The sequence below is a fragment of the Anas platyrhynchos genome, chromosome 12, assembly GCF_047663525.1.
Source record: "Anas platyrhynchos isolate ZD024472 breed Pekin duck chromosome 12, IASCAAS_PekinDuck_T2T, whole genome shotgun sequence".
Taxonomy (NCBI): Eukaryota; Metazoa; Chordata; class Aves; order Anseriformes; family Anatidae; genus Anas; species Anas platyrhynchos.
The window spans coordinates 13,171,494-13,181,538 of record NC_092598.1 but is presented as its reverse complement, the minus strand read 5'-3'; the positions used below and the strand labels follow the sequence as shown (position 1 = coordinate 13,181,538).

At 60.7% G+C, this 10,045-nt stretch overlaps 1 protein-coding gene and 1 long non-coding RNA gene across 2 annotated transcripts; both read left to right on the top strand.

Moving 5' to 3' along the window:
• The first annotated feature begins 341 nt into the window (after positions 1-341).
• LOC140003485 (uncharacterized) lies at positions 342-2,858 on the top strand. Its single transcript, XR_011812255.1, has 2 exons — positions 342-517; positions 981-2,858. It is a non-coding gene; the product is annotated as an uncharacterized lncRNA (long non-coding RNA).
• A 2,815-nt stretch (positions 2,859-5,673) lies between these two features.
• On the top strand, positions 5,674-6,936 carry LOC113844859 (metallothionein-1). The gene is made up of 3 exons (XM_027466320.3): positions 5,674-5,776; positions 6,042-6,107; positions 6,678-6,936. The coding sequence occupies exons 1-3, from the start codon at positions 5,746-5,748 to the stop codon at positions 6,770-6,772; spliced, it is 192 nt and encodes a 63-aa protein (XP_027322121.1). The 5' UTR covers positions 5,674-5,745; the 3' UTR covers positions 6,773-6,936.
• Positions 6,937-10,045: the final 3,109 nt, after the last annotated feature.

Below are 10,045 nucleotides of genomic sequence, written 5' to 3'. Positions count from 1 at the left end.
GCTGGGGGGGCAGTTAGTGCTGAGGGGGCAGTTGGATTGGGGAGGGGGCAGATAGGTGGGGGGCAGTTTGGGGGGGGCAGTTAGGTGGGGGGCAGTTTGGGAGGTGGGGAGGTAGGGTGTTTTGGGGGCAGTTGGGGAGGGCAATAAGATATGGGGGGCAGTTAGGTGAGGGTAGTGAGATGGGGAGATGGGGGAACAATAAGGTACGGGGGGCAGTTAGGTGGTGGGGTAATTAGAGGGGGGGACAATTGGGATAGTTGGAGGGGCACAGGGGCAGCTGGAGGGGACAATTGGGGGCAGTTTGTGGAGCATGGGGGCAGTTGAGGTAGCACAGGGGCAGCTGAGGGGCAGCTGAGGGGCAGCTGGCAAAGCAGGGGGGCAGTTGTGGGATTGGGGGGGCTATTGAGGGCAGTTGGGGGGCTGGGGGCAGTTCGCAGCACCATTGAGCCCCATGCCTTCCCCTCGGCTGTGCCCTGAGGAGCAGCTCCCTGAGGTCAGGCCGGGTTTTTCAGGCAAGGTGAGGAGGAGAAGAGCCGTGAAAGCCCACCAGGAGTTAAATTCAGCCAGGAAAGAGCCACCTCAGAGCCCTTCTGCCTTCCTCTGCCTGCTGCAGGCTGTCGCCTACCGCATCTGTCTTCTGTCCATCCTGCTGATGTACAGCAGAGCCAGGAAAACAGTGCCATCCCCTTTTTAGCGTTCATATCCCTTAATTTAAAAAGCACAGTTACAGAGAGCAGGACAGTCCCTTCAAGGCACGCAGATATTTTATTTAAAATAAAATCTCAGCGAGCTGTGCAGAGGCAAGGGCCTTCCCAGCCTGTTTTCATGGCCACTGTCCATCATCTCTGGGGCTCTCGTAAGCACCAAGAGTCACCATCACGCCGACCTGAGGATCCAGCACTCGCTGTTGGCCTCTTTGTAGCTCCCAGGGGAATTCGGCTTTACCAAAACACAGCTGGCACCATTTGTTGTCTTTCTAGGCAAAGCTCGGCTGCGCGAGGAGGAGCTGGCTGTGGCAGTGGCAGGACGAGCATCGCTGCCCACCCAGGAGCTGTTTATTGGCAAAAACTTCAAATATAGCTTGAAATTCACCATGTCCTTATCTGACCGGAGCTTCCTGCCTGATGTTCCCTGGCAAGATGTAAAACCCTGCTCAGATATCGAGCGGTGGGTGGCTGGGTTAAATGTTGGCAAAAATCACCATCGCCAGCCCTCCGAGGGGGGATAGAGAGGGCTGGGGAAGAAGTGGGGATGGGATGGAGATGGGGATTGGGGTTGGGTTGGGGTTGAGAGAGCTACTGCCTTCCCAAAAGCATTGGCTACGTGAGCTTTTTCCATGGGCACAGGACCAGGGCCACTGCTTGCATGGTTTCTGGCACTGGGCAGATGCAGGCTATGAAGACATCAAGGAGAGCATGGCATCCTTTTATTCGGTGTGCTTGCACGGAGGGGGTTGGTGTTGTGCAAGCTCAGACAAGTGTCTGCTTAACGTCCCGGGGGATTGCTCATCGCTCTTCCCTTGGCTTCTAATTCTGAAAATTAGCAAGTGGGGGAAAAAATGAAATTAAATATGCCCAAGGTAATGATACTTGGAAACTTCAGGTCACGTTTCAGCCAGGGGAGGCGGTGAGCAGTTGGAGCAGGTGAGTTTGAAGTCTGTGGGAACCTGAGAAACACAAAGGGAAGGGAAGGAGCAGAGGAAAAAAAAAAATCCGAGCTGCACACTGGGAAAGCATCAGGCTGGTGAGTTACGATGATGATGAGAGTTCAGATGATGCCTAATGAAGCAGGCAGTGCCAGCAACGCTGGGCGGTGGGACAGAAAGACACTGGGGTATCTGTCCTGGGGGGTCAGTGTGAGCCCCAGCTCAGCTCTCGTGAGTGCTCCTATTTCCCAGCCAAAGCTTCATCCATCCTTGCCCCTTGCTCCCCTTGGGGGCTGCAGTTCTGCCCTCATTAGACCTTGAAGTAATTCCCATTAACATTTATGAGAGTTTCAGGATCAAAAAGGGAAGCAGCCCTTTCATCTCCCAGGCGTGCCCAAACAGACATCGCCCGGCCCCAAAACCTGCCAGGAACACCGGGAGCGCCCGGAGCATCCCCCCGGGGTGCCCACCAAGGGGGCTGCAGGGCCAGCTTCGCCCCAGCGGAGCCACCAGCACGTGGTACCGCTCCGCTAGCTCTTCATTAAGAGCAAATAATTAGCAAATCACCACCCTCCCCGCGTGTTTTGTTTTTTTGTTTTTTTAATTTATTTTCTAAGGGGAAGGCGATGCTGATAGCTGGTACACAGATAAAAATACGGCACGAAGCGAAAGCCGCTTGCCCAGAGCCACAGGACAAGCCTCCGAAGCCAGCAGCCTTGAGTCACAGCCCAGTGCGTTGCAACGCGGATCCCAAAGAACCCACATCAAAGCCCGGTGCGGAGTTGTGAAAGCACCGCGTTATTGCACGCCGTGCAATTCCCTTTTAATGAAAAGCTGCTAAAAGCCTTCCGACGGGCAGCGGCTCTCGCTGAAGGTGCATTTCTCCTGCGAGGGGCTTTGCGGAGCCCACCGAGGGCTGCATTCACCGGGGTGGATGGAAACGTTGTGCCCTGCCTGTAGCTGACCAGGAGGAGTGGGCACGGATGGGGCGAGGTGGGAAAGCTCCTTTTTTCCCTATTTCTGGGAAAATAAAGCAGCTTCCATGCGTGATGTCAGCCCGCCGACCTCACGTCGCTCCCAAACGGCTTCCAAGGCTTCGCACACGCACACTCAGCGCCGTGATTCATCCCCTGCCTCCTCTGCCAAGGGGCTGGCAAGCACCGGCACAACAAAACAACGCCGGCACCTATTTCCCGTGCTCCAAACACTTGTTTATCACCAGCAAATAATGACCTGAGATACCTGCAAAATGAAAGTCGAGCCTGCTTTCCAAGCAGCAATCACCCCTGTGGTTTCCTCCTGGTTTTCAGCGGTTAGGATGTGTGGGCCGGGCTGGCCGGCTGCTCGTGCCCCCTTGTTCTCCCTATTTTAGATAAAAAGCTGAGCAGCAAAATGTGGTGGGGGACCATAGACCCCAGTGAGCATCCCTGGGGTCTCCAAGCTGTGCCCACACCAATTTCATCACCCAGCCCCTGATTCTTATGATATTGAACCATGATGCTTGGCTGGAGCAGCCCAGCATCTCCTGGGGATGCTGAGCGTGGCCAAAAATCATGTTGCTGCTCGAGGGGACGACACCAGGGCACGAGGAGCCTGCGTGTCTTGGGCAGGATCTGCTGCGTGGTGTCTGTCACCCACAGCAGACCCATCACCTGCCCATGGAGTCACCAATGCCACCTGCTTTCAGCCACCCACGGCCGGGTGACGTGCGTGCCCGTCATGGGATGGTGGCACCTCGCAGCAGAGCACCTGAGTGACTCCGTCACCCGTTCCCCTGGATGGGAAGTCTCCCTCCTGCAGGAGGGAAGCTGCTCCCTTCCTTCATGCAAAGCAGGGGAGAAAAGGGCTCGTGGCCAAGCTGAGAGCAGACGGGGAAGAGAGCGAATGAGTCACGCAGCCTGGCTCCAACCTCCCTGTTCCTCGAGGAGATGCCACCAATGTGGCCAAGCCTCCTCGAGGAAAGGGGAAGCTTGGGGAGCTGCCTGGCTGCCGGCACGCAGCCCTCACCTCGGCCTCCCCAGCCTTTAACAGCCTCATCGCTGGGCAGCCTCCCCACACCTTGGCTATGGCAGCAGCCATGGAACTGGTGCCTCCCGTGGCACCGTGTCCTGTCCGCATCCCTCCATCGGGGTGCACTGGGAGCAATTCCCAGCCCAAGCTCAGCTCCTTGTTCCAGGAGCAGGGCACGCTTGGGACCTCCCTGTCACATCCCCATGTGCCCGGGCGAGTGGTGACAACCCCAGCTGATGGCATGATGTGGGTGAACAGCACCGGCGCCACTCATGTCCCCAGGCACAGCTGTGTTTTCCTGCTCCCAAGCACTCGGGATCATCCCCGTGGGGCCCGGCCATGCTGTGGGGAGCGGGTAACACCCTTGGCATGGCACCTGACCGCTGGCACGGTGACATTCAGCAGCGTGACATTTGTGTGGCACCTCCCAGGAGCTATTTCCACCCGCAGCCCGTTGCCAGCAGCGCTGTCTCAAGAGTCGCTTGGGGCCAGATTTGGGAGCTGGACCCAAACATCTTGCTGAGATCTGCACGCAAGCAGCCCCGGCATGCATCTTCAGAGAGCCCCAGCCCTTTCCTGCACGGCTTGTCACCTCGCCGGCTTGTCTTGTGTGTTGGGGACGTGGGGATGAGCATCCACCGAGGCTCAGCACGCTGCCGGGTGGCTGGGACGAGGAGCGAGCCCATCAGCTCTGCCTCCCTGGGGCTTTTCTGCGCACATTTCCCACCGGCGCCCAGCTCCGCCAGCAGAGACGCGGAGACGGGGCCGCTGGCACCTTTCCCCACTAGGTCACCGAACAAGCTCCCAACGTGCCCAGACAGCTGGGTGGTAAAAATACTCCCCGGCCCCATGTTTTGGCTGGATTAGCATCGCCTCCAACGCGGCAGCGAGGCACCGCGGGCAAAAACCCAGCCCGGATAAAACCCTGAAGCAAAGGAGTTTCCCAGCACAGCCACCATGGGCTGCGGGGACAAGTGCATTCCCAGGTGCACGGCAGGCACCTGTCACCCCAAAATCTGCTCATGGGCGATACCGGGAGCTGGTGGGGTGCTTCCCATCACCCCCATGCCTGGCTCCTGCTTCCAGGGATGCGTCTTTAGGGAGCGCCCCGGAAAATGGGATACTCAGAGGGGAGGCACCGGAGCCTGGAGCAGTCACAGCGATTTTTCAGGGGCTCAGTGGGATGCTAAAAGCAGGGTGAGACATGTCACTAGTGAAAAACCCCAGGGGCAAGGAGGGGGCCACATTCGGTATGGGGAAAGCCTCCGCACACAGGAGGATGCTCCACGGCTGGCAGAGCCTGCTGGCCGTAGGGCAGTCCCTCCCCGCGTGCTGAAATTGCTTTCATTTCGTCAAATAAACGCATCATTTCGATCGCACCTTCCACCCCGGATCCCCGCAGCTCTTTCGAGTGGGTGAGCAAAGCCAGCGAGCCCAGCGCCCGGCGGCCGCCGGCACAGTTGGCCAAGCCGACGGGCAGCGACGTGGCTCCCCCGCCGCCCTCCTCGCGGCTAATTGAGCACGGAAATTAATTAAGGAGGGTGGGAGGGGGCACCGTGGCGGGGTGCCGGAGGGGACGTGGGCTCCGGCTGGGCCAGTCGGGCTCGTTGGTTTTGCTGCTGGCGGGGAGGGCGGCGGAGGCATGGGACAGGGTCTGGGGACCTCCACAGCGAGGAGGGGGCTGCGGTGGGCTCGTGTGATTTTTGGGGGGCTACATCCCTTGATTTTATCAACGTGGGTGCTACGGGAGGAGGAGCAGGGGGGCAGCGGTGTGATGAGCTGCCCGTTCTCTGCGCCCACGTGTCTGTGTGTCCATCTGTCCATCCATCCATCCGTCCGTCCATCCATCCCCAAGGCAGCGGTGACCCAGCCCGCCGTCACCCACCACCAGGGAGGGGATCAGGGCCCCCGTGGTGGCCGCCCGGGCGGTGAATCAGCAGCGCCCGGGGCAGCACCGGGCAGAGCCGTGCGCAGGCAGCGAGGGGCGGAGGTTTTGCACTCGCTCTCTCCCTGCCAGGGATAAATAGCAGCAGCAGCGCGGCCAGCCCGAAGCCCAGTTTCCCATCGCCAACGCGTCCCGCAGCCGCAGCATGGACTCCCAGGACTGCCCTTGCGCCACTGGTAAGCCAACGCTCCCTCGCCAAGCACTGGAGGATCCCTGTGGGGCTGCCCTGGATTCATCCTGCCCAGCCCGGCCACCCTAAAATCCTCCCCGAGCCAGCCGTGGGGCATCGCGCCGCGGTGCGGGATGCGGGGCGAGGGATGTGGGATGTTGCTAGAGCAGCAGGGATGCTCGAGACGGGATGCTGAGCCTGGGCTGCGGAGCTGGGGATGCTCTGCCTCCTCACCCCCCCTGTGTTTTTATTCCTCCTTTTCTCTCTTTCAGGTGGCACCTGCACCTGCGGGGACAACTGCAAATGTAAAAACTGCAAATGCACGTCGTGCAAAAAAGGTAAGGTGGCCCCCAAGCCCCCGGAGATCAGAAACACTCGTGTGTTTTTTTTTTCCACCACACATCTGTAGGCACAGTAAATCAAGCCAGGCTCAGGAATCCCCTTCCCAGACATCAGTTTGCTCCTCCTATTTATTTTTTTTGGCCCCCAAAGAGGGAGGTGACTTCCCCATAAGCAATACAGGGCACCCCGTGTAACCCAAAAAACAGCGTGTCCCTCGCTGGCGTCCGAGGCTCAGCGCCAGGCAATGTCCTTGGGGGGGAGGGACACTGGCACTGCAACATCCTCTGTTTGCTCCAGACCCACTCACCCTGGCCAGAAAGGTGCTGGGGGGGCTGCGTGGGTAACAGGACCCCCCTGGGGAGCCTGCCCCCCCCCCAGAGCCAGCCCTGGCTCAAAGCCACCCAGGAAAGGCACCCAAAGGCAGGGAAGGGGAGGGGGGGACACTGCTAAAATTAACCTGGGGTGGATGCTCATCCATCACAACATGACACGGGGGGGCGGTGGGAACCCACCCACACACACCCTTCGGAGAACACCCCCCTAAATTTATTTTCCTCCCCTCCCAGGCTGCTGCTCCTGCTGCCCCGCGGGATGTGCCAAGTGCGCGCAGGGCTGTGTCTGCAAAGGGCCCCCCTCCGCCAAGTGCAGCTGCTGCAAGTAGGGGCCGGCGGGCAGCCCCCCCCCCGCCGCGCTGACCCTGGGGGGAGCCGAAGAAAACTAACTTTATTCTCTGTGGTTTTTTTATACGTGCGTTCTGATACCTTCAGTGTTTGGCACGCGTGGCGTGCGCTGAGCTACCTAAATAAAGCGATGTGTATATAAACACCCGGCCGCTGCCTCTCTCTGGTCTCCGGTGTCGCACGGGGCGGCAGAAAAAAATTTTTTTTGGGGGGGGGATCGTGGCAAAACGCCCACCCGGGGAGCTCGCCAGCCTGGCTCATGGGCTGGCATGCATCTCAGGGCTTGTTTTGCTCCTTTCTTCCAGCCTCCGACCTCCCCTAGCACTTGCTCTGGGTTTAACACTTTCCCTTCACAACACGGTAATTTTCTGGTTAGTTTTGTTTTTTTGTTGTTGTTGTGTGTTTTTTTTTTTTCTTCCCGCCCTCTTGTTACCCAAGGGCAAATCCCAGGCTCCCTCCTACACCAGAAATCCTCCTCAGGGCTAATGAGCAGCTCGTTATTACAAGCGGTTCGTCAACAGGGCGGTAATGAAGGCTTCGCCCTGCCCATTTCCAGGGGTGATGTTTGCAGGGCAGGTGGGGCGGCAGGGCCAGGAGCTCGCTTTCCCTCCTGGCAGCGGAGTGGGGCTGCCTGAGAGAGCCACCAGCTCCGCTCCCTGGTGGGGCTTGGGGTGGCTCGGACACCACGGCTGCGATGGGGTGCGATGCCTGTGACGGGGTGGGAAGCCCAGGATGGGGTGTGACACATGTAATGGGGTGTGATGGGTGTGGGGTGTGATGCCATGCCACAGGGCATCCTTTTACCACCCTATTTTTGCTGCAAAAGCTTCCCTGACCCAACCACCGCTGCCAGGGCTGGGGCAGGGGCCGAGGAACCCCCACTGACCCCCGGGGGTCTCCCCTTTGCTGCAGAAGGGCTCTTCCCCACGGCATCCCCTGCGGTGCCACCGTCCCCCCCCAGCTTCCGATGTGCACGAAGCACGCTCTCCTGCCACCGAATGTAGGTCAGCGCAGGAACCCCGCAGGCACGGGGCAGCTCCAGCACGTGGCTTGGGGCTAAATCGTGCCAGCACCCCCCGGACGGTCTGTCCCCATCCCATATGCACTGGCTGTCCCCCACCTGCTGTCTGAGGGGCTTCTTGCCCAGAGAGATGTAAATGTGAAGTGTACATCATCAGTGAGCCCATAACGAGCAGGAGGAGCAATGGGGTCAGGCTGTGGACGTCTCTTCGCTTTGAGCAGCCTCTGGCTGATTTTTCCTACCCGGGTTTGGCCGTGCTGCAATTCACAGCAGCTTTTTGCACGTCAGGAGCCCGGGGACAAGCCTGTCCCCCTCCCTGGGCTTCGCAGTGGTTTAATGAAGTTATAGGAAAACACAATTTCATCTGAACCCCGCTGATGGCTCACACCTGGCGGTGCGGGGATGCACAGCGGGGTGTGACAGGTCCCTGGGGCACCCCACTTCTGCCTTTCGGATATGGGACCGTGACGAGGAGCAGCTGTCCTCTGCTCAATTTTTGGCTGCCCTAACACCACAGCTCGTACCCGAGCCTCTCAGCCCCTTCCCAGAAGGGCCCCGGATGCATGTCCCGGGCCGTGCTCCTCCAGTTTCGTGTCGTGCGCACCGGGCCCACGGTACCGGGGCCTACGGGAAGCAGTTTCGCAAGCGGCGTTCGCCACTGCCGCACGTGGGCCCGGACCTCGACCTCTTCCTCTCCGCCGCTCGGCCGGCGGCCAATGCACGCGGCCCCGTGTTTACGTTCCCTCAGCGCCGCCGGGCGCAAAGCTGGGAGGAGGAACAACAGCCCCCAAACCCTGCGGTGTCGCAGACCAGCCCCAGCTCCGTGTCCCTGAGGCTCTGCCAGGATGCACACCAGAAATTCACCCCTCAAATTTCCCCCTTTTTTTTTGCAATAAAAGCTGAAAGCGGGGACGGCCTGTCCCTGGCTGCTGCCACCATTATGTGGCGAGGGGGCCGTGAGGGGGACACCCGTGGCTGCCACCAGGCTGCGATGCCCCAATTTTGGGGGACCTCAGCCCCTTTCCCCGCCACCCCATACGCAGGAAGCCGGGTGGGGGCGGCTGCTGGGGGTGTCCCTGTGTATGGGAGGGCCACCAAGGGGTGCAGGGGGGGGGTACAGAGGGCATGGCCATGACCTGGATGAGCACGGCCCGGGTGAGCACGGCACGGCCCCGCGTTGTGCACGGCCCCTCGGTGAGCACGGCCCGGTTCAGCACGGCCCCCCAGTGAACACGACACGACTTGGCACGGCTCAGCCCGCTGTGTGAGCACGGCACGGCCCCGTTCAGCACGGCCCCTCTGTGAGCACGGCACGGCTCGGCACGGCACGGCACGGCCCAGCACCGCCCTGCCGTGTGCAGCACCCAGCGCCGCCCCGGCCTGATAAATAACGGGCGGGCGGCGGGGCTCAGCACTGCTGCGAGCCGAGCCGAGCCGTGCCGTGACTACCCGAGCCAAGCCGAGACAAGACTTGCTTATCCGAGCCGAGCCATGGACCCCCAGGACTGCACATGTGCTGCTGGTAAGTGGGCTCGGATCGGCTCAGCCCAGCTCAGCTCGGTTCAGCCTGGCTTGGCTCGGTTCAGCCCGGCTCGTTTGGGCTCGGTTTGGCTCATTTTGGCTCATTTTGGCTCATGGTTTCTCTCCCTCCCCAGGTGACTCCTGCTCCTGCGCTGGGTCCTGCAAGTGCAAGAACTGCCGCTGCCGGAGCTGCCGCAAGAGTGAGTTGGGGTCTGGGGGTCCCTGCCCTGTGGTGCCCCCATCCCTCCCCTGCGGGACTCCCATGGGGACACCACCACCCATCCCTACCCAGTGGGACCCCCATGGGGACCCCCCTCCATCTCTCCCCTGTGGGACCCCCATGGGCACCCCCCCATCCCTCCTGCCCATGGGGAACCCCCCCTACAGACACCCCCTGGGGACACCCCTGCCCTGTGGGACCCCTGTGTGCTCCCCATAGAGATGTCCGTGGTGATTTCTCCCTCCCTTTTCCCTGGGGTCCCCCCAACCCTTCAGGACCCCCATGAAGCCCCCCCATTTTCCTCCCATTTGGGACCCCAGCCCTGCCTTCTGGGTCACCCCATTCTCCCCATCCTCTGGGACCCCCCCCATCGCATCCCAACCCCCTAAACCTCACCCCTTGCCTTCCCACTCCCCTAATTCTTGCCTTCCCTACATCTCACCCCCCCTAACTCTCGTGTTCCCCCCCCAGGCTGCTGCTCCTGCTGCCCCG